Source organism: Nannospalax galili, unplaced genomic scaffold, assembly GCF_000622305.1.
Source record: "Nannospalax galili isolate Female #2095 unplaced genomic scaffold, S.galili_v1.0 scaffold199, whole genome shotgun sequence".
Taxonomy (NCBI): domain Eukaryota; kingdom Metazoa; phylum Chordata; class Mammalia; order Rodentia; family Spalacidae; genus Nannospalax; species Nannospalax galili.
In genome coordinates, this window is record NW_008343559.1 from 883,389 (window position 1) to 907,409 (window position 24,021).

The 24,021-nt window shown below is 44.6% G+C and overlaps 1 protein-coding gene across 6 annotated transcripts in view; it reads right to left on the minus strand.

Annotated features, from left to right (window-relative positions):
- Positions 1-24,021, minus strand: part of Rad52 (RAD52 homolog, DNA repair protein) — a 29,394-nt gene continuing 5,373 nt past the window's right edge. For 3 of the 6 annotated variants that reach the window (XM_008839741.3, XM_029566806.1, XM_017799815.2), the window contains exons 2-12: positions 15,992-16,082; positions 13,138-13,239; positions 12,556-12,649; positions 12,307-12,374; positions 8,974-9,092; positions 8,176-8,251; positions 4,197-4,393; positions 3,902-4,044; positions 2,821-2,901; positions 1,360-1,584; positions 1-414 (exon numbers count right to left, since the gene is read on the minus strand). In XM_008839741.3, the coding sequence (XP_008837963.1) occupies positions 353-414; positions 1,360-1,584; positions 2,821-2,901; positions 3,902-4,044; positions 4,197-4,393; positions 8,176-8,251; positions 8,974-9,092; positions 12,307-12,374; positions 12,556-12,649; positions 13,138-13,239; positions 15,992-16,075 (1,251 nt within the window). In that variant the 5' untranslated portion in view covers positions 16,076-16,082 and the 3' untranslated portion in view covers positions 1-352. The remainder of the gene's footprint in view (positions 415-1,359; positions 1,585-2,820; positions 2,902-3,901; positions 4,045-4,196; positions 4,394-8,175; positions 8,252-8,973; positions 9,093-12,306; positions 12,375-12,555; positions 12,650-13,137; positions 13,240-15,991; positions 16,083-24,021) is intronic. The other 3 variants (XM_029566807.1, XM_008839742.3, XM_008839743.3) reach the window with 3 other exon arrangements.

Genomic DNA, 24,021 nt, shown 5'->3' on the forward strand with positions numbered 1-24,021 from the left:
TGACGTTACACATAAATTTAATGCAGGCAGCTGATCAAGCTGATACTTAGGACAAAGATGGGCTGTGCTGCTCAAGGGCAGGCAGCCTGCGGACTCCTAAAAAGCTCTTAATATAATAGCTTAGGAGTAGGCAACAGTGAAAAACTTGGAAGAGTCAAGGAAAAGGCACCCCAGCTGTTGGCCTCCCATTACAAGGTGCAAGCTGGGAAAGTGCCTGAATTCCTCTGCAGTGGGGTTCCTCAGTCCTCTAGTAAGGTTCAGCACGAGCCAAGGTGTAAAAGTCTCGGGAACAATTTTGGTGACCAAACTGCATTCCAAAGTCCCTCTTTGACAGAATCCAATGTCTTGAGCCTCAGGACGGATCCAGTTTCCTTTTCTTTAGGTCCTGATTCTTCCTATGGGAGTCAGAGTTTCCTATGAAAGATAAATGTCTTAAATACAGCATGATTTTAAAATAAGCAGTAGCTGGGGCTGGACAGATGGCTCGGCAGTTACGAGGTCTTGCTCAATCGGGGATAGGAGTTCTAATTCCAGTGCCCACTTCAGGTGGCCCACAAACACCTAGAACTCTAGCTTCAAGGGATCCAGTGCCTTCCTCTGGCCTCTGAGGGTACCCAGACACAAACATACATGCATACTTTCACATAAATATACACAGAAATAAATAAGCAGAAGTTGATAATTTCTAGATGGTATTAGCTAGTGATCCTAATTCAGACTACACACAAAATGAAGACTACTATTGTGATATCACACATTGGACCTACCTTTATGAGGAAATGCTCTTAATGCAGTCAGAATGTTATGACTGTATTGGGCCATATTCATAGCTATTCTGGGCCCCAGAATGGACACACCTCATTCTAGGGCTAAAAAGAGCTAGAACTAAAGTCAAGAGCCCAAAGGAAACATTCTGGCCTTTAAGCCATTGTCATCTACCTACCTTGCAATGCAAACTGCCTTGGGGTGCTTCTACTAGCTTCTCTTTCCTCCAGCACTCCCCCCCAACTCCCCCCTTTTTTAAATACAGGGTCTTGATAATGTAACCCTAACTGGTCTGGTATTTCACTATGTCCAGTTTATCCAACTTCTTAAAATGAACTGGCATCCTTCCTTTAAAATTCACAGAATTTAAAAAAAAATTTTTACAGAAGTAAGCTGGTCATGATGGGGCATGCCTTTAATCCCAGAACTAGGGAGGCAGAGGCAGGTACAGCTCTGTGAATTCAAGGCCAGCCCTGTCTACGTAGTGAGTTCCAGGCCAGCTGGGGCCACAGGGAGACCCTGTCTCAAACAACAAAAATTCACTGAAATAACCCAGAATTCTCTCTGAAATTTTCCTCAGTATGTCTCTTCTACCTGTTGCATGCTGGTTACTGTTCCAAGTCTGGAGGTGCCAGGGTCCAGGTTTTTCTTGTGGCTTCTGATGGCTAAGGCTGGGTAAGATAATGTCCTGGATCACCAGCTGGTTGTTGAAGGCTTGGGGGGCAGAGGTCTGGGGGGGTTCTGGACTAGACAAGGGCTTAATGATCTCCTCTAAGTCTGGAGTCAGGTCCCACGTTTCAGTGTTGTCCTCAATGTTCTCTACAGAGACCGAGAAAACAATCATTCTCACAGAAAGCACTTTGGAAAGTGATCATAAGAGGGTCCATGCCATGCCAGTTATGGTGCACACCTGGAGTTCCAGCACTAAAGAGGCTGAGACAGAAAGACTGAGACCACACAGTCTGGCTCTTATGGGAGGATTCCATGTTTTGAGTTAGCTCCCTCTGATAAATCTGCAGTTTTCTCTCCTCTGTACCCTGGAATCTTCCCTTCAGTTAGGATGAGAGAGGAACTGTTCATGTTTTAAAAGCCAAAGCCCGGGGCTGGAGAGATGGCTCAGTGGTTGAGAACACTGGTGGTTCTTGCAGAAGACCTGGGTTCAAATCCCAGCACCCACATGGCAGCTAACAACTGTCTGTAACTCCAATCCCAGGGGATCCGACAGCCTCTTCTGTCTTCCACAGGCATTGCACGACACGGGTGCACTTACCTACATGCAGGCAATACACATAAAATAAGAAAAAATAATTTTTTAAAAAAAATGTCAAAGCCCCCAGCTCCCAACAGTCAGTTTGGGAACTTCTCTCCTTTTTCTTTTTTGGTCTTTTGAGACAGGGTCTCCCTGTAGCCCCAGCTGGCCTGGCATTCACTATGTAGACCAGGCTGGCCTCAAACTAACAGAGATCTACCTGTCTCTGCCTCCCGAATACTGGGTTTAAAGCTGTGGGCCACCATGCCAGGCCTTCTCTCTATTTTTATAAGTTTATGGCACTACAAAATCATGTAAGGGCCAGCAAAATGGCTCAGCAGGTAAAAGTGTTTGCCACCAAGCCTAATGACCTAAGTTTGATGCCCAGGACCCACATGGTGCTATGGCACGAACACAATAAATGAAATACAAATCCACTGGGCATGGTGGCATCTGCCTTTAGTCCTAGCACTTAGGAGGTAGAGACAGACAGATCTCTGTGAGATGGAGGCCAGCCTGGTCTACACAGCAGGCCAGCTGAGGCTACAGGGAAACTCTGTCTCAAAAAGACCAAAAAAAGAAAGAAAATGAAAATAAATATTTTTATGCCTCCTTTAAGATGAATTCTGTGGGTCAGGGATATAGCTCAGTGGTCATGCACTTGCCTAGGGTTGCAAAGCCCTAGGTTCGATCCCTAGTGCTGCAAAGAAAAAAAAAAAAAAATTCTGTGACTGCCAGGATGTATAGGACACAGTAACTGACAAGTATTTCTTAAATCTTCACTGGTTAATTCTTAAGTCGTTTACCTGGAAGGATGGCTTTCTCCCTGGGTCGTTCTGAAGCAGCAGCTATGGGTGTGCTGTGCTGTGGATGGGCTGGATGCTCTGCTGTGGTTTACACATGAGAGAAAGACAAGTCATTGGCCACACAGCTTGTGGAACCTGGAATTAAGTCTGTTTCCCTCCTGTTAGGGAGAACAGTCTCAGTGGTGCACAGTACCCTGGGTGATCAGGTTCCTGACTCCCAGTCCTAACTCCAACTCCAGTCTCCATCTCACAACAGTGGGAAGAATCAAGTTTGTTTGCCCTTTATGTATGAAAAATATCTCATGTAGCCCAGGCAGGCCTTGAACTCTAGCCAAGGATGTTCTTGAACATCTGACCCTCCTAGAATAACAGGAATGTGCCACCATATTGGCTTTATGTGGTGCTGGGGATGGGACTCAGGATGCTAGGCGAGCGCTCTATCAGTTGAGCTCCATCCGCGGCCCATTTCCTTCCAGTGGTTCTGAGGGTCTGACAAGGACAGTGGAGCCTGAATTCTACCTCTGCCCCAAGTTTCCAGCAGGGCCAGAAGCCAAACTTTCAGTATAAATCATTACTTGGGATTGGCCCAGAACAGTGAGTTTCTTTCTTTCTGTTTTCTTTCACACATTAATTTTCCTGTCAATACTGAGGGGGTTAATAACCCCCTCAAAAAAGAATGTCCCCTGTACCTTCACTTACAGAAAAGTGGGCAAAAGCTAGTTGTTTCCAAAAGTCTGAAACATCTACCCATTTCTTCCATGGACCTGAACTCTGAAATAAACTTGGCTCCTGGATAAAGAATCTGCCAAAAGCTCCTGTTTTCAAACCCAGCTTTGCTTTATTTTTCAAAAGTCACCTAAGAAGTAACAGCTTCAAATGCAGATGACCAAAACAAAATTATTTACTTGAAACTTCAAATTGCAGAAGATCAAGCCCTTTTTTTCCTAAGCTCTTTGTCTTCAGCACTAGGAAGGTGCGGGGCATATTTCCCCGTCATAGCTCTGTGGGTTCATCTGTCCTAGAGGGCCTTAAGAGATTACGCCTTAGAGAGCCAGGGCCGCATCACACCTCCCGCACACACCTTCGCTCTTAGTCTCAACTTCTGAAGCAAGTACGGGAATGTGCAGACGTTTCTCCATCTGCTCCCGGAACTGCTGCTGGAGCTGCTTCTGCCGGAGCTTCCGCTGGTAAGTAGCATCGCTGCCCACAGCCGAGGTCAGACTACTGCAAACCAAGTTAACCACAATAGGCACGGGCCTGAGAGGGCACACTGACACCCCCCCCCCCCCCCCAGCTGGTTTCTAAGGCAGAAGCCGAGGTGACTGAGCCACAGGAGAAGCGGCCGAAGAGGAAAGGGAGGGACCCGAGTTCAGTACCCGGAGCGGCTGTCCTCATCCCCCGGTAGCCTCATGTCCGCCTTGTGTGGGTGGCTTGGTCTACAAGGGGAAGTTGCCTCTTGTGATTTTGGGGGTCGCAACGCTACATCCTGCCGGCAGCTGTTATATCTTGCCTGTTCCACAGATGGTTCAAAATCTTGCCTCTTTGCGTTAGTTAAATCCACTTCAGGAGGGAACTAGTGAGAGAAGAAAAGAGCACCTGCTTCTCCCTTCCATGCTTCTCCCTTCCATGCCCTCCCCTTCCCTGCACATGTGCACACATGGAAAATAACACTCAACAGTCTTTGACCCATCATTCTTCCTAAAAAGTTGAGAAAAAATGGTCCACAACTTCCAAGTCAGTTGCTTGGTTGTTTTTTGTTTTGTTTTGTTTTGTTTTTTTGAGACAGGGTCTCCCTGTTGGCCCAGCTGCCCTGGAACTCACTATGTAGACCAGGCTGGCCTTGAACTCACAGAGATCCGCCTGCCTCTGCCTCCCAAGTGCTGGGATTAAAGGCATGCAAGATATACAGAAATTATTTAAATGGCAATAGATGATTACTATTAGATATAGTAATTACTGTCAATTACTTTAAGTGTAAATGATTTAAAATCTTCAGTTAAAAAACACACATCAAATGGATGGGCAAAAACAGTACCCTCTATTCTACCTGTAAAGGACTCACTTGAGGTCTAAGGGCACACAGAGGCTCTGGTAGAAAGGGTGTTAAAGGCACTCCATGCAAACAGCGAGCAATAAAGAGCAGGGCAGCTATAGAAACACTAGAGAAACACACATCAAAACCTCTCACAGGAAAAAAGCTCACTATATAAAAGCACTTTTTAAAAAAGTCAATCCACCATGAAGATCTAATGATTATAAATATCTATGCAGCTTACATCACAGCTCCTAAATATAAAACAATGATGGCAATAAGACAGTGATATAATAGGAGACTTCAATACCCTATTTATAAGCTAGATAAAATAACCACAGAGGACCAATAAGTAAAGAGATTTGAACAACACTTTACTGTAGGGCATTCTACCTATTAGCAGAATATAAATCCTCCTCGGGTGCACACGGCATATTCTGGAAGATAGTCTCTGTTCGGCCATAAAAAAGTCCTATCAAATTTAGCAAGACTGAAATCATATGAAGTATCATTTTTAACCATAACAGAATTAAACTAGAAATGAGTAGCAAGGGGCTAAAGAAATGGAAAAGTTGGTAAAGTGCTTGCAGCACAAGCATGAAGATCTGAGTTTGATCCCCAGCACCCATGTAGAAGCTGGGTGTAGCAGCGAATGCCTGTAATCCAAGTCCGGGGGAGGGGAAGCGGGAGGAGCCCTGGGGCTTGTTGGACAGCCTGTCTAGCCTAACTGGTGACTCCAAGTTCAGTGAGACCCTGTCTCAAAATATAAAGTGGAGTGATTGCAGATGACGTTCACCTCTGGCCTTCACACACGCATGCACGTGTGTGCGCGCACACACACACACACAAACACATACACTCACATGCGAAAGAACAGTCATCAAATGATGCTGAGAAATCTAGGTATCTCCATGCAAAAGAACAAGATCTGCCTTGTGTCATATCATTCACAAGAACTAGCTCAATGCAGACTAAAGTCCTAAGTGTTATGACTCTAAACTCTTAGAAAAGAAAATAGAGAAAACATTTCACAATGTTGGATTTGGCAACAATGTTTAATATGAAACTAATGAAGTGGAGATCTTTTTTAAAGGTTAAAACCTCATTTACCTTTATGTCTTATAGGGTTTATACAGAGTACAATATTGTATAACTAACAATTCAACTGTAAACCTAAAAATTTACAGCCAATTTTGAAAAAGATGCATCTTAGCTCAGAAAATTGTTATTGAATATGTCAATGCTGTTGTAATGAAATGCTTCTTCTAAGTATGTGGCTATTAAATAAATAACTGGAAAAAAAATAAGTAATAAATAAAAATTTTTTTTCATAGTTGGATAAATTGTAATTTTTTTTATTGGAAAACAAATATACAACTCGGAATGGATTTGAGGCAAATTGTGCCATAAGCAGATTTTCTTTAAGTGGCTAAACAAAGTTTAAAAAGCCAGTAACAATAAAAGAAAATGTTTCTGGTACAATACCAGCAGTACAAAAAAATAGCGTACGAGTACCTGGATAAAACACCCGCTTTACAATAGTGCAACTTTTAAGTACATATTGTTGACTGTCCATAGTCCACACAGAGTTACAACTCCACACCTCAGCAACATGCTGACAGTTCCTAAAACCTACTTTAAAAAAGGCATAACCCATATGTTCCCTCATTTGACCAACTCCATCTAAGTTTAGATGTGCAGAAGGACTTAGATGTATCCAGAGTAAGCCATATGCAACACGTTACTTCATCAGTTTTCTAAAACAGGGTTCTGAAGGACAGTGACAGTAGATAAGGGAAGAAAACACGGAGGAATGAAGTCCTAATTATATACATGCATATCTTTTTGACAGTAGGGGAACTTTTACAGATAAGTTACAAAGTTTCTTATACAAAATTGTTTGCCTTTTCTTTGTAAGTATTTTTTTAAAAAAACCACTCATACCCATAAAATAAAATAAAAAATAATAATAAAAACACCATTAAAAATGGCAAAGGATGGGGCTGGAGAGATGGCTCAGTGGTTAAGAACACTGGCTGTTCTTGCAGAAGACCCAGGTTCGAATCCCAGCACCCACATGGCAGCTGACAGCTGTCCGTAACTCCAGTTCCAGGGGATCTGACAACAGCCTCTTCTGTCTTCCATGGGCACTGCATGACATGGGTGCACTTACCTACATGCAGGCAATACATACATACACATAAAATTAAATAAAATTTTTTAAAAAATGGCAAAGGACATGAATACTTTCAAAGATGATCTCCAAACATCCAACAAGCTTATGAAAACACATTCAATACCACTAATCAACAGGGATGTATGACCCAAAACCACAATAAAATAGCACTGTCCACATACTAGGATGGCTCTATGTAGTATGGAAGAAAACTGTACGGACATGGAGTGATAAGGACTCTCGTCACTGTCAGGAGGACTGTAAAATGGGGCATACTATGGAAATCAGCATGGACATTTCTCAAAAAATCTAAAACAGAAGTACACATAATGCAGCAACTGCACTTCTGGGGCTATCACAAGTGAAAGCTGCATTTCAAGGGCATTTACACATCTATATTCACAGCAGCAATATCCATAACAGCCAAGAGGTGAACAACCCAAACAGCCACTGGCGGACAGACAGAAATGTATGGCCTACATACACAGAATACTGGCATGCAGACACAAAATAGGTGTGGAGTTCTGTTGCTGATATCAGGTCTAGGAACCTGTGGCCAGACAAGTCACAGGCCACAGGGGAAAGCCTACTACTATTATTCTGCTAAATAGGCATGGTTTTAAACTGACTCCTAATGACTCACTGATAAAACCATAGATGAATACATCTCTCAGATCTCACCACAGATTCCTCATACAGCAGATGGTGACTTAACCCAGAGACCCACAATTGGTCAACGTGCAGAGAATAAGAAACTGCAGAGTGCTTATCCCTAAATAGGACACTTATCAAACCTCTGCCTCCCAAGGTCAGGGGTCACTGCAGAAGAAGGAGCGGAAGAGTGTGAGAGCCAAAAGCTGTGAATGACCAGTACTTGGGAGGCAGAGGCAGGTGGATCTTTAAGTTCAAGGCCAGCCTGGTCCACGTAGCACATTTTAAGCCAGCCAGGGCTACTGAGTGAAGGGCCTGTCTCAAAAAAAAAAAAAAAAAAATCAAAAGAATCTGAAATAATCATTCCAGACGCTGCGAACAGCTGAGTCCTCACTGTTCCTTCCAGTAAGAAATCAGCAACGATGACACTGGAGAAAGGGCATGCCATGCTGCATCCTCAAAGTGCTCCCATTCTGCTCCTCCATTTCTAACATACCTGGCGTGGAAGCTTATTTAGGGACCTCAGATAGTCTTTGTCCAGAATACAGTTTCCAAGTGCATTCCCAAAACACCTAAGGGAAACAAAAGAAACAGGTTCACAGTTGTAACACGTAACAGGAAACAGAGGACAGTCACAGCTTCACACAAGCTGCTTCTCAGCTGCAGCAGAGGACACCGGCCCTAACCCACAGCCAGTCAGTGCTGATTGAACACTGTCCCGCCACTGCACTGGATCCCTCAAGGAAGACTAAGAAGCCATTCACAAATCTTCTTATCATAGGCTGGAGCCCTGGAGTATTGGCAAGGAAGTGATGTCATCTAGAATCTGGGGCCCAGTGGGAGGTTTACACCCCTAAGGGTGTGCTCCTGGGGACCATGAGACAGTAAGTAGTCACTCCTTTCTCTTGCTTCCCCACCATGATGTGCTGCTTGCCTTGCCCAAAGCATTAAGGCCAATCAATCCTGGACTAAACCCACTAAAGCCCTGAGCCAAAAGAAATCTGTGAGCTGATGAATTTGGGTATTTGCTATAGTTACTGAGAGATGACTAACAGAGTAACCATGTGAAAAGCCTCAGACACCTGGGAGGGAGAGGGGACACAAAATTGAAAATACTGTAGTCTGTGCATTCAACCATTTACTGGGAAACATAAACGAAACTAAGAGAACGCAGAGGGGACTGGGGAGAGGAGACAAGAGTGTCCCATGTTACTTAGATGTCTGACCCAAGTCAATGTGTCTCCTGCTCTGAAATCAGAGCCGAAACAAGGCGGTGGACACCAGTCCTGCTTACCTGAGTGCCCGTTTGAGCCCATCTGTCACAGCCTCCTTCCTGGCCTTCTCCAGGGATAAGGCCTTTGACTTGAGGCCCTCGCTGACTCCATAGCCCACATCTTCATGATAGGACCCATCCTGGGGGTGGAAAACGAGTTGGCACGCCAACACAAAAAGCTGCAACCAGTTCTGTCTGTCCTGCCCAGCCTCTTCCCTAAGCAGCAGCATTCAAAAAAAAACAAAAACAAGAAACTTGGGGCATGTGGAATCTCGGCCTTGATGTAAGACAGCAATTCTAGAACTGCTTTCCGGAAACTGTACCTGTGGTCAAGTTGCCAAAACCATTTCTCCTTCCCAAGCTGACTTCACAAGAAGCTAATTTCTAAGCTGTTCCAGCATTTCTTAAGGTACCTCACCCTGAGGTATAAAAAAAAGTCTCTAGCACACCAAACAGGGCTAAGCTTGAAATTTTATATCTAATGGCCTGTGATTACATAGCAAATCTTGTGGGGGGTTTTGAGACAGGGTGCCTCTGTAGCCCAGCTGGCCTAGAACTCCCTATGTAGACCAGGGCAGCTTAGATCTCTAAGATCTGCATGCCTCTAAGTCCCAAATGCTGGGATTAAAGGTGTGCACCACAGCACCTGGCAATGCAAATCTTTTTTTAAGATTTATTTTTATGTATGTGTGTGTCTATGTCTGTGAGTATATGCTATGTGTGTGTGGGTGCCCAAAAAGGCCACAAGAGGGTATCAGAGTCCCTGGAACTGGAGTTACAAGCAGTTTTGAGCCACCCCATGTGGCTGCAAATGCTCTGAACCACTGAGTCACCTCTCCAGCAAACCCACACCATCCCACCCTGCCTTTTTGGTTGTTTTTAAATATCAAGTACTATTTAGGCCTGGAGAGATGGCTCGGTGTTAAGAGCACTGGCTGCTCTTGAAGAAAACCCAGGTTCAGTTCTCAGTGCCCATATGGGAGCTAACAACCATCCATAACTCCAGTTCTTCAGCATCCAACGCACTCTTCTGGCCTCCATGGGAAGTGTACAACAGAGGTGCACTTACACACAAGCAGGCAAAACACTGATAAACATAAAATAAAAATAAATGGCCAGGCACGGTGGTGGACTTCTTTAATCCTAGCACTTGGGAGGCAGAGGCAGGTGGATCTCTGTGAGATCAAGGCTAGCCTGGTCTATATACTGAGTTCCAGTCCAGGTAGGGCCCTAGGGAGACCCTGTCTCCAAAAAACTAAAACAAATAAGTATCAGGTGGTATTCATTTCTTGGTTTTTACATGATTATTAGCTGATAGGAAATCATATACAAAATACTTAGTGATTGTATTCTGTGCTTTTTAGGGAAATAACTCCAAAAGTACACGGAGAAATGAGTGATACCACGATAAACATTTTCTATGGCAGCTACTAACGTATGAACAAGGATTTCCAGAACAACTCATAAAAACAAGAAGTCAGAATAGAATTAATGATGAATGCACATACAAAAGTAGGTAATTCTCAGAGCTACTGTATAGCTCAATAGCACAGTGTTTGCTTAGCGTGTACAAAGGCCTGGGTTCTGTGCCCAGCAACCCCTCAAAAACTTGTTTTTCCATGGAAGTCTGTTTTTTATTTTTATTAAAAATGCATGTTGCTCTTCAACATAAACTGAACTGTACATGAATAATAACTCAATCCAAAGTTTGCACATTTTATTTATTTATTTATTTTACTATTATGTGTACGAGTGTATTGCCTGCATGTATGTGAGTGCACCCGTGTTGTGCAATGCCACGGAGGTCAGAAGAGGGCTTTGGATTCCCCTGGAACTGTAGTTAAGGACAGTTCGTAGCCACCATGTGGGTGCTGGGAATCAAACCTAGGTCCTCTGCAAGAGCAGTCAGTGCTCCTAACAGCTGAGCCGTCTCTCCAACCCCCACATTTTATTTTATTTAAGACAGGGTCTTGTTACTATGTAGCCCAAGTACAACAATTCTTGAACTTATAGCAATTCTCCTGCCTCAGCCTTCTGAGTGCTGGGACTACAGGTGTGCACCACTATGCCTGGATGAAATCTTTAAGGTAAATATAAATTTAGCAAAAAACATTTTTCCATACAGTCTGCCCAGATGCACACAGAAGTGGTAAAGAAGGTTGTTGGTGATGCTGTCAATCATATGTCAACACATTAGGATAAAAGCAGTGGAAATATGAGTTCAGATCTAAACAGAGCAATGTGAAATTTCGATTTCTATAAAAGCATGGCTTAGCAGGACACGGTAGCAGACTCCAGAAAACTGAAGACAGAAGGCAGAGGCATGAGGATTCTAGTTTGAGCCCAGCCTAAGGTTCTATAGTGAGACCTTTACACACATGCACACATAAACACACGAATAAGAATAAAACTAAAACAACTAGTGTGGACAGTGGAGGCACCTGCCCATCATCTCAGTACTTGGGAGGCCAAGGCAGACGAACTAAGCTTCCGGCAGCTTGACCTATACCATGAGACGGTTTAAAGTGGAGGTGGGAGGGTAGGATATGACTCGTTCAGTTTGTTTTCTTTAAATAAATGATGGCATGTAATCCTGTTAGACTCTATTGTTACCTGATAAAAAAGATTTTGACAGGGGTTGGAGAAATGGCTTAGTGGTTAAAAGCGCTTGCTGTTCTTGCAGAGGACCCAAGTTCAGTTCCCAACAACCAGATTGGATGGCTCACAACCACCTATAATTCCAACTCCAGAAGGATCTAATGCCTCTGGCCTCTGAACCTACACTCAAATGTGCATGTGCACATGTGTACACACAGACACACACACAATTAAAATAAAGTAACTTTCTTTTTGAGACAGTATCTCCCAGTAGCCCCAGCTGGCCTAGAACTATGAAGAACAGGCTGGCCTCAATCTCACAGAGATCCACCTGCCTCTGCTTCAGGAGTGCTGGGATTAAAGGTGTGTGCCATCACTAAAATAACTGTCTTGTCTGTCTGCTTGTTTTTTGAGTCAGGGTCTCCCTGTAACCCCACCTGGCCTGGAACTTGACCAGGCTGCCATGTGTCACCACATCTGGCTCTAAAATAACTTTTTTTTAAAAAGACTTTAGATTGTCAAATGCCAAAAAACATACCTTTGCAATAATGTATTTATGTGGTGAAACCTTTATGGATCAACTTGAACTGAGTAAAACACACATACACACCCCTTTCTCTGGGGGACACGTGAGTAAGAATGTTTGAACCCACCATCCTAGGCTCCCTTGCTGAGGCCACCCCAGGCCTACACTCCCTCCTTGGCTCACTGTCTACACAGCTCTCCCAGGCAGCAGCAGTCCTCCATCACCCTCACCTTCAACTGCACCCTTACAAATGCACAGACTCCCACGTAGAACTTGCCATTGTTGAGGTCAACAAAATCTAGGAACGGGAAAGAGAACCAGTTGGAAAGATACTGATCGCTGTGCCTCACCCATTTTCCTTCTGCTGGCAGTCAAATCCACCTACCTTGGATCCTGACCCACCAAATTCTCTAAGCTCAAGTAAAATGGTACAAAGTCAAGGATGCTATGCAGTCAGGATAAGCAGGAAGCACACTCACCCACATTCTGCTGGGTGATGGAGTGTGCCCAGCCATTATAGCCGAACATCTCATTGGCCAGACTAATGACCCGGTGACCTTCAATGTAAGACACCTAGAAAAGTAAAAAATGTTTAAGAAGCTGTTCAAATGTCTTTGGCATACTTAAATGTGAATAAAAATTAGTGTATAACTTATGTGCTTTTCGGCAAAACTGTGCAATTCCATGGGAATTCTCAATGAAGATGTTCTAAAGATCTTTTTGTAAAAAGCCAATTAGAATCTGTCTTTGAGAAGGAACTAGCCTCAGAAGAGCTCAGAAATGCAGGGCTGACTTTATGGAAGGCCAAAAAACAAAACGAAACAAAAAAACAATGCAAAAGTCCCAACATGGCAGTTACACAGATCTCAAGACAAGGCTTGGCCACTTCAGATGACAAGGAGGGCTGGAAGCCACCCCGCCCAGAAGCACTAGCAAGCATCCAGTAACAGGGACAAGACCTTCTGAATCCATGGAGTCCATGTAAATCCAAAAAGGGTTGACAGGATCTTCTATGTCACCTGCTGGTCAGGTGTCCAATCTCTAGTCTAGACTCAGCCTACCTTCTGGCCCCCTCCGGATATGCGGCTGCTAATGTACTCTGGGCCCAGCCTCTGCCTCAGTGCCTTCTGGATAGCCTGGTACTCTTCTGCCGTGTACTGGTTCTACAATCCAAAAGGGAAAATGAAATTAGCATTTATGCTGTCCCCCATCAGTGAGTCTGCCTCTGACTTTGAGACTCAGTACCTCTTTCCACTCTTATGAAGTAGGCTGGAGTGTAGATGGGCAGCAGTGGCGCACTCACCTAGCAAGCATGAGGCTCTAGGCTCTATCCTTAGCACAGGGCAAAAATTAGTACACCGAGGGTACGTGTATCAAAGCATCACATGGTACCACATAAATGAGTATAATCTTTATATGCTCATTACAAACTGCATTAAAGGCGTTGGAGAGTTGGTTCAGCTCTAAGTGCTCTTGTAGAGGACCCAGGTTCGATTCCCAGTGTCCACATGGCAGCTAAAAACTGTCCATAACTCCAGTTCCATGGGATCCGACACCCTCTTCTGACCTCTGCGGGCACTGCATGACATGAGTTTACTTACACATATTCAGACAATACACTCATACACATAAAATAAAAAATTATAATAAAAAAATTTTTTTAACTGTGTTAAAAAGTATTGAGGACAGAGACTAGAAAGGTGGTTCAGTGGATTTAAGTGTGCTTGCTGTTCTTTCAGAGGACCTGAGTTTGTTTGCCAGTACCCAAAGAGGCTCACAAATGCCTATAACTCCAGCTCCAGGCCTCTTTTGGCCTCCATGGGCACACACACACACACACACAAATAAAAATTAAAAAAAAAAAATACTGAAGACCATAGAACTTTTTAGTTGAGGTGGGGTCAACTTGCCAATATTAGAAGTTAACAACACACAATGAAGGCCCTACACATACTGGCAGCACTAAGTGGATTTGGTGGGCTTAAAAAAAAGAGAGAGAGGTGCTGGAGAGATGGCTCAGTGGTTAAGAACATTGACTATTCTTGCAGAAGACCTGGGTTCGAATCCCAGCACCCACATGGCAGCTAACAACTGTCTGTAATTCCAGTCCCAGAGGATCTGACAGCCTCTTCTGACCTCCGCGGGCATTGCACGACATAGGTGCACTTACCTACATGCAAGCAATACACACATACACATAAAATAAAAAATCAAAATAATAGAATATTTTTTTAAAAAGAGAGAGAGCCCATGAAGTTGGGAGGGAAAAGTGGTGGAGGATAAGGGAAAAGTTGGAGAGGAGGGAATAGAAAGTGGATTTGATCCAAACATATCAAAGAATTCCTGGGCATGGTGGCATAGCCTTTAATCCCAGCCCACAAGAGGTCATCAGATCTCTGTGAGGTGGAAGCCAGCCTGGTCTACATAGTGAGTTCCAGGCCAGCTGGGGCTACAAAGAGACCCTGTCTCAAAAAAAAAAAAAAACCCTCAAACAATAAATGTTGGAGGTGCATATTTCACTTGTAAGAGCATGGTACCATCTGATGTTGAGCCTGGGGAGAAAACCAACCAGTCACAAGAGAATGAGTAAAAGCACCTAACAATACCTTAGTGTAGAAATCTTTTTGGCCTACTGAACTCTGAAAAGGTCTCTGAAAGGGTCCTAGAGCCAGTTCCAGAACCACTGAATTAGCAGTTGCTGCCAATTTTAAAAAATTTTTCTCTTCTTAGCCTGGCATGGTGGTGCACGCCTTTAATCCCAGCACTCAGAAGGCAGAGGCAGGCCGACCTCTGTGAGTTCAAGGCCAGCCTGGTCTACATAGTGAGTTCTAGGTCAGCTGGGGCTACAAGGAGACCCTGTCTCAAAAAGACCAAAAAAAAAAATTTTTTTTTCTCAAGCTAAATTAGGTTTTGGTTTTGACCTGCTAGGGCCAAGGCCTCACACTGGCCAGGCACGCTCTACACCTGAGCAGTAGCTCCAGCCCTCTCGAGCTAAGTTCAAAACGATGCTTCCTACCTCAGAGTATATCACACTCACGCAGGGAAGGGAATAGGGGAAAGGTAAGGAGACCAGAAGTTTTGTCTGCTTCTGTGTTCTCCAGAGATCCAGCACCTTCTCCAGCTGAGCAACTCCATCCCACAGGAATGAAAACATGGTTCTCTTGGGATTTGTGCCCTTGCCGTGCTTTAATAAGGTAAAGCCTAACAAAGCTCTAACTGACTTGGGGTCAACAAAGCAATATTTTTCTTTCTATGCACAGACTATCTCTACAGAGGCAGTGACCCCAGCAACTCCAGTGTCTCCAAAAACAGACATGGCAGCAGCACAGGATCGACAGGGAAAGCAGCAGACTTTTCAAATGCACTCTATTTCACTTTGAACTATACATCAGATGAATATGATAACATTCCACATGGATACATAAATTTACATCTAGATATAATCCCTTTTCTTTTTAAAATGATTACTGCGACAGGTGTTGCAAATTTATTTATTTATTTTGCATCTGTGTGCAAGCACATACATGTCACGATGTACATGTGGACATCAGAGGATAACCTGTAGAACTGTTCTCTCCCTTCACCACATCAGGTCATCAGCTTGGTGGCAGGCACCTTTACCTGCTGAGCCAACTTGCTGGTTCATACCATTTGTTTTTATTTGGTGCCAAAGTCTCCAAATACACTTAGTTAATAAAGACCTTGAAGCAAAACAAAAAGACAAAATACTACACCATGCTAGGGATGTAGCTTAGGGACAGAGTGCTTGCCTGGCAGGCACGAAGCCCTGGGTTCAGTCCTCAGTACTGCCCCTGAAATGATGCACAATGGGAAGCTCACACACGTACAACAGTATGTATCCATGCTAACCTTCTGCACTTAACCTCACGCTGTGGGGATGAAGGGACCAGTTACCTGTCCAAAGCACAGCACAGACTTGCCGCCAGCCGAAGGGTGGCTGTCACAGCCTCCATGGATTGCTTCTTCAGCCCCAGACATGTTGACTCTGTTTAAAACAAACGTTTTTTTAAAAATCTCAAATAATGCTAAAGGTACAAGGTAAGCGTCTGTGATAAATCAGATCAAGCACTTATCTATAAAGGACAAAGTCCCTCTGTGGTTAGCTGTGGTCTGCCAAGACACTGACAACCCAGGACTGTTTCCAGCTTCCAGTTAACATCTGTGCTACTGTGGAGGTGCTAGCAAAGGTGAATTTTTACACTGAGCATGTTACATGTATAACTGAGAAATATCAGTACCACAAAATTCCTGCTATGGGAAAAGTCACTTACTACCACCTACATGAGTAGCTATATTAGGTGAGAGATGACAGCTGACCTGCGCTGTCTCAGAATGTGTATGTATATCAAGTCATTACACTGTAGTGATACAGCAAATGCCTATAGTCTTGACTGCTTAGGAGGCTGGGTCAGAAGGATCACTGGGGCCCAGGAGCTAAGAGTCCAGCAGAGGCAATACAGAGACATCTCAAAACAACAAAATCATCACTATACACCTAATAAAGCTGAAGGGATTAAGAGGCTGTTTGTTTGTTTGTCTGTCTGTTTGTTTGAGGCAGGGTCTCACTCTAGCCCTGGATGGCCTAAAATTCACTATGTACATCAGGCCAGCCTTAAACTTATGGTGATACTCTGGCCTCTGCCTCCCAAGTACTGGGATTGCAGGCTTATGCCACCTTTAGTCCTGGCACTCAGAGATAGAGGCTGGTGGATCTCTGAGTTCAGGGGCAGCCTGGCCTACATATTGGGCTCTAGACTAGCCAGGGCTACATAGTGAGTCCCCATGTTTAAAAGGGGGTGGGGGCGGTGGGGAGGACCAGACATGATGGCACACACCTTTAATCCCAGCACTGGGGAAACAGAGGCTGGTGGATCATTGTGAGGTTGAGGCAAACCTGGTCTACATGGCAAGCTCCAGGACATGGATCAGCAGTTAAGAGCACTGGCTACTCTTGCAGAGGACCCAAGTTCATTTCCTAGCACCCACATGGCAGCTTACAACCATCTATAACTCCAGTTCTAGAGGATCTGTTGCCCTCCTCTGGCCTCCATAGGCATTACACACACATAGTGCACTTACATGCATACAACATAAAATAAATAAACCTTGTTTTAAAAAAGGTTGTTGGACAGTGTACTCACAAAGCCTAAAATGAGCACCCATGAGGTCATGTTACAGATAAAGTCACAAATTTTGTAAATTAATTAATGCCAGTGAACGGTTACAAACGGTTAAGATGTAAGATGGTAAATACACACACACACACACACACACACACACACGCACGAACATTCACTATAATAAAGGAAAGAGAGGGAGGCCAGCTTAACACAATAAGAGTTGTATGTTAGGGGGCTGGAGAAATGGCTCAGCGGTTAAGAACACTGGTTGTTCTTGCAGAAGACCCAGGTTCAAATCCCAGCACCCACATGGCAGCTAACAGCTGTCCATAACTCCAGTCCCAGGGGATCTGACAGCCTCTTCTGACCTCCGCGGGCACTGCACAACACGGGTACACTTACCTACATGCAGGCAATACACACATACACATAAAATTAAAAAATTAAAAATAATAAATACGAGTTGTATGTTAGTCATGCTAGGTCTGATGCAGGGTAGTGGCCTTGTCTATCCTATCACTGTGTCAACTAACATACATGTGGCCTCAAGGGCACAGCTGCTCCAGCCCAGAGGAGTACAGCTCACTTCTATTCACAGCATTACTGGAATGAACCTGTCTTGTACACAGCCCCAACTTAATTGCAGTGAAGGCTGGAAAATGTAAAAGAGCATCTGAAAATTTGGTGAAAGCTACCTTGACCACCAACCACTATCCCTCCTCCAAATTAAAGTACTTTATCTAGACAAGGCACACACCTACATAATCCCAGTACTTTAGAGACAGATGTTGGAAGACTGCTGTAAGATTGAGGGTTACATATTAAGACTTCTCTCAAAATAAGTATCTTCATTGTATAAAACTTTAAACAAGTCAAATACTATGGGAGTTACTGTGATAACTGGTTAGATTTGTCAACTGGGCACAACCTGGGAAGAGTCTCAATTAGGGATTGTCTGTATCAGGTTTGCCTGTGGGTGTCTGTAGGAAGACCCAACCTGAAGATGGGGGCACCATTCCCTGGTTTGGGGCCCTGGACTATGTAAGTGTAGAGGAAGCCAGCTGAGCGTTAGTATGCACGAACTCACTTCTCTCTGGTCTTGACTGTCAATGTCATGTGACCAGCTGCTTCAAGTTCCCATTGCCTTGACTTCCCCACAATGAAGGACTGTAACCTGGAACTGGGAGCTTTCTCCCCTAAGCTGCTTTTATCAGGGTATTTTGTCACAGAAACAGAAATGAGCTAGAGCATTAACCTTAAAAAATTAGTAAAAACTTCAAAAAAAGAAAAGACAAAAGCTACCAAAAAGTGAAATTTGACTGGATCCCACCACTAAGAGACTGCAGAATACTTTTCTCCACGTGACTGTTTAGGGGGGCAAGAGGTGCACATTTGTTAAAGGCAGAGCCCGAATATACCAGGCATGTCTCTTGCAGCACCTCAAATGCTTCTGGCCTTGCCATTTTCTCCATCGCAGCTGTCGTGGTCTGATTGCAGTGCATGGCACAGTCCTGCCGCCCTTCACATCCTGCACACACCGCATGCCTCCACTTCCCACCCTTGGGTGCCCTCTTGCCTTTGTAGTATAAGAGCATATGAAACCTTCGCCATGACTACCTCAAAGTCTGGGGGAGTTAATGTACCATGGCAACCCTTTCTCCAATAAAAGAAGCTAAAGGTAGGAGTAAATTCTTGTTCTTCCTTCCACTGGATGGAATACCCTGTGACAGTACTTTATACATCCTCCTGGGAAACACTTTCAGGAGATTTCACAGTCAGCCATAGCTGTTAAAGAGGAGTGGTCAACCAGGAAATGTACTTCTGAGCTGACTTAATCTCCTTTCTCTCACTCCTGCTTCCTGAAATTGCACTTCCTGGAGAATTGAGAACACCAACACTCGTGCTTCAAGCTCCAGGTTCGGGGTAGCCCAGCACTCCCTACAGCCCTCTGTGTGCTGTTCCTTTAGCTCTTACCACAGCAGTGTACGCTGACCCGGGTTCCAGATGCTAACTTCTGCATTGACCTGGGAGCTTCCTTTGGCCATGGCACCTATTTTGCACCTGTTCATGGCAAGTTACAAGTGCCAACCAACTGATGCCACTGGGAGCAGCACTGACTGGCAGGTGATGGTGCTCAAATAGCCTTCACTCCAGAAGGGGCATGAACGTCTCGAGCCACAGAATACTGAACTCTAGCTTTTCCTATATATACATGCATACCTATAATATAATTTATTTATAGCTTAGACACATTAAGATACTGACAATTAAAACTGAAATAAAATATAGCCATAGGAGACAAGTTATGTGATCCCTTCTCTCTTTCTCAAACTATCTTTTCATTATATTTAATAATATTTAAGATGTGGAGAGCCACAAATAACTGAAGTCACAGAAAGCAAAACCAAGGATACGATACAGTTGTGAAACAGTCATGTTTTCTTCAAGTTATTGTCAATTTATTCAACTTATACTGAGAAAAAGAGAAAACTAAAGCAAAGGTCACTGGATCTGGGTGAAGGACATGCAGCCATTCCTTGTATGACTTCTGAAGACTTCAAACCTTTCAAATGTCAGATGCAGTCTCAGCACTGGGAATGTTTAGACAGGATGGTGAATTTGGAGCCACAATGGGCTACACAGTGAGATCCTGTCTCCAAAAACCAGTAACAGTGACAACACAGCTAAGCATACACCCAGGCTATGTAGCCAAAGTTACATGCGATCCATGTGTAAACATGTAAATAAACCCTTCACTGTGTTTCTCTAAGTAACCACAGTCAAACTCACTGGCTCAGGAAGCTAGACTGGAGTGGAACTGTTTCTTTGGTTTGTCACTGATGGCCTATCCTTGGCAGACACACATTAGTTCACATCTCCCCAGGAAAAGTCACACAACACTTGCCACCAGAACAGAACGAAAGACGTGTTTGGGAGGAGCAGGTGCACTGCCCCTGCTCCGGGTGATAAGACAGCTGAAGCTGGGTCATCTAAGGGTGCAGCATACATCAGGGCATGCTGATAGGGCCATCCTTCTACATGGTATGGAACAGCACCTCTTCTTACTGTGGGAGTGGCCGCATTGCCCCTGCTATGGTGATAAGACAGACAAAAAGGCTGCTCTGCTGATGAAGTGGGGGGAACCCCAATATGGATGTCTTCTTCTAGGTGATAGGAGGTGGATGAGTGGAGTGTACCACGTAAGTACAAAACTGCAGATGGGCTAATTATATTGTGATCCCTGAAAGTATTTATGGGACAGGATTGTAAGCAGGTTGTGGCTGCTGTGTGGCCTTTGCCTTGAGTAAAACATGTGACTGAGGCTCAGATATCTGCCCAGAAAGAACCTGCCCCATACGGAGGCATTCCAATGTGCAAAGGGCATGAAGATGCTACCTTCACATTAGATTTGGGCTAAAGCCCCCCGAGACCCAAAAATTTGGAATTCATGGGAACAATCAGGAAAGAGGGAGAACAAGGTAGACGTGAAAAAAGGCACCCCTCAGCCCAATCTTTAACATAAAGGGGAAATCCATGATTTAACATGTAAATGGGGGCCTTAATAAAGGGATATTCAAGCTGGGCGTGGTGGCAGATCTCTGTGAGTTCAAGGCCAGCCTGGTCTACATAGTGAGTTCCAGGACAGCTGGGGCTACTGGGAGACCCTGTCTCAAAAAGACCAAAAATTTTTTTAAAAATTAAAAAAAATAAAAAAATAAAGGGATGTTCTGCTCCTGAACTGCCTGAACTGGGAAATACCTTTAAGTAAGACACGAAAGAATGTCTTACACCCTCGCTTCCAAGGCTGTGAGGCATGAGGGCAGTGGGAATCAGTCAGGGTGCTATGGAGGGAGAGAACTGAGTAATGCAACTATCCATCCCTCCTTGAAACTAAGGCTGTGTAATCTGAGTCAATACAAAGGAAGACAGTAAGTAAAATTTTTAAAAATTAAAAAAAAAAAAAAAAGCCAGGCATGGTGGTGCACGCCTTTAATTTCAGCACTCAGGAGGCAGAGGCAGGCGGATATCTGTGAGTTCAAGGCCAGCCTGGTCTACATAGTGAGTTCCAGGACAGCTGGGGCTACAGGGAGAACCTGACTCAAAAAGACGAAAAAAAAAAAAAAAAAAGCCAGTCTCTGACAGACTAGCTCAGACAAACTGTATTAGTTACTTTATTGTTGCTGTGATAAAATACCATGACCCAAAGTGATTCATAGACAAAGTGTTTATTTTGGCTTATGGTTCCAGAGGGATGAGAGTCCATCATGGTGGGGAGGCACGGTAGCAAGCAGCAGACGTGGTAGCAGGGGCAGGAAGCTGAGAGACCACATGCTCAACCATAGCACAAAGCAGAGAGAACTGAAGTGGGGCAAGACTATACACTCAACACCTGCCCCCAGTGAGGTACTTCCTTCAGCAAGGCTGCACATCCCCAAAACCTCCCCAGACAGCATCCCCATCTGGGGACCAAATGTTCAAATACCTGAACCTATGGGGGACATTTCTTACTCACACCAGCACACAAGCCATTTGGGACACTTGATTCACTGGCTGAGGTCCCCATGAATATCAGATGAGAGACAGGCACTGCTGGGAGAACTGGGAGCAGGAGTGCTTCCTTAGAGAGTTCTGCAGTCTAGATAGGCCTTGCTCACAGGAGAGTTAAGTCAGCAGGCACCTTAGGACTTAGTGGCTTTGATGGGCCTTATCACAAGGTAGGAGAAGCTCTGGCAGATCAGGATGACAGACCAGCATGTGAAGCAGCTTTAACGTGCTAAAGCAATCAAGATGGGCAAAGGGGGCTGTTGGGGTGACTCAAAGGAATTTGTGTTGAGCTGCAGTTCCTGGTGAAAGGCTGATATAGGGCAAGATGCTATGCTTGTGGGCCTCTAGAAGGCTTTAAAGTCTGAATGACAACTCACTGAAGGGGTAGAGGAGATGCAGGTGATCCTCATTGCATCCACTGCTATGGAGGAAGCAGACTTTGCAAAATGGGAACTGCCCCAGCCTCTAATGCAGTAGGCAAGGTTGCCTTCAGGAAAAGACCCTACAGGGCAACTGAATTTCCACATTCAATTGCAGATTTATTGGTCCCCTAATAAATGTACAGAATATTTGAGTTTGGATGGATATTTGGGCCAATGGGCCTTGGTACCTGGCAATCCAAAGGAGCATCAGAGGCATTGGGCATCCGTAAATGAATATGGAGATAGGGTAGTGCAGGTGAAAAGGTGAGCGTGTCACAGGGGTGGCCAATTAGCACACACACACACACACAGAGAGAGAGAGAGAGAGAGAGAGAGAGAGAGAGAGAGAGAGAGAGAGAGAGAGAGAAAGTATACTTGGTATAAAGATTGTTTGCTCAACCTGAGGCCCTTTCAGCAACTAAGTGTGGCCAATGGCCAGCAGCAGTGCTAGCCAAAAGCCTGTCAGAGCTAAGGAGCCAGAACACATGCCGGAAAGAGTGCGCTCTTGCTTCCCTGGCCATGTGGACAGGTACAAGCCAGCCCCACACCCCAGGATGAGGGCAGGTAAGCTCGTAGAGAATGTCTGTGAATTATAGCCAGCTAAGTAAAACAGTGTCTCCTATGCATGTTGCGGTAGCCAATGTTGCTCTTTTGAGGAAATAACTGATACAAGCAGTGGATCTTGGCATGCTATACTGGCCCTGCTAACTTTGTCTTATTGTTATTATTCTTTGGGCTGGTGAACCCGCAAACCAACTGGCAGTGGCTTGGAATGGGCAACAATGGACCTTCATGGACCTTGCCCAGATTTCATTGCATAGATGACATAATGCTAACCTCTGAGTGTTTCACAGGTTTAGAAAACAGCTGAAAGATGTGCAAGTGTGTCTAAAAATGTGAGAATGGAAAATCAGTTCATACAAGGTACAAGGGGCAGGCACAATTGGGAAATTTTGGGGAGTACTATGTTTAAAGAAGGCACAGATGATACCCAACAAGATGACAGAAAATTCTATAAACAACTGTGCCTGCACATGTGAAAACGTTAAGTTAAAGAGCTTCAATTCAGGGCCAGGCACAGTAGCACACGCCTTTAATCCCAGCACTCAGGAGGCAGAAGCAGGCAGATCTCTGTGAGTTCAAGGCCAGCCTGGTCTACATAGTGAGTTCCAGGACAGCTGGGGCTATGGAGAGACCCTGTCTCAAAAAGACCCTCCCCTCCCCAAAAAAAGAGCTTCAATTCAGCCAGGTATAGTGGCTGGCACCTGTTGTCACAGTACTTGGGAGACTGAAGCAAGAGGATTGCCACAGCTTGAAGCCAGCCTGGGCAACTGGACCACCTAGCCAGACCCTGTCCAAACAAACAAACAAACAAACAAACAAAAAGAGCTCAAATGCAGAAAGCAGAGTTCATTAGTGAGAAAAGGCACACCTACAAGACAAAGGTTCTTGAATTAAAATCCCAGTACCAGGCATGGGTTACATCTCTATGAGTTGCTGTCCGGGGAGGCCCCACATACAACACAAGCTATTGCCGTTGCTGCAGAATGTGCAAGAACTAGATAGTAAGACGATATTGCTGAAGATACTACACACTTTGGTTGTAGGACACAGAGAAATCAGACTGAGCTAGAGAACTCCCTCCCTGCTGACTAGGACTCAGTGCCAAAAGGCACTGTGTAAACTGCTGAGGGAGAATTGTCACCAGTGATCCTGTTCATCTATAGCTCCTCCATGTTAATACCAAGAGCATGCCAGGTAAGAGTGGCACAATTGCTATGGATGCAACCAACTATTTTCTCTTTGGATTTAAGGCCCACGCCACAGAAGGGAACCC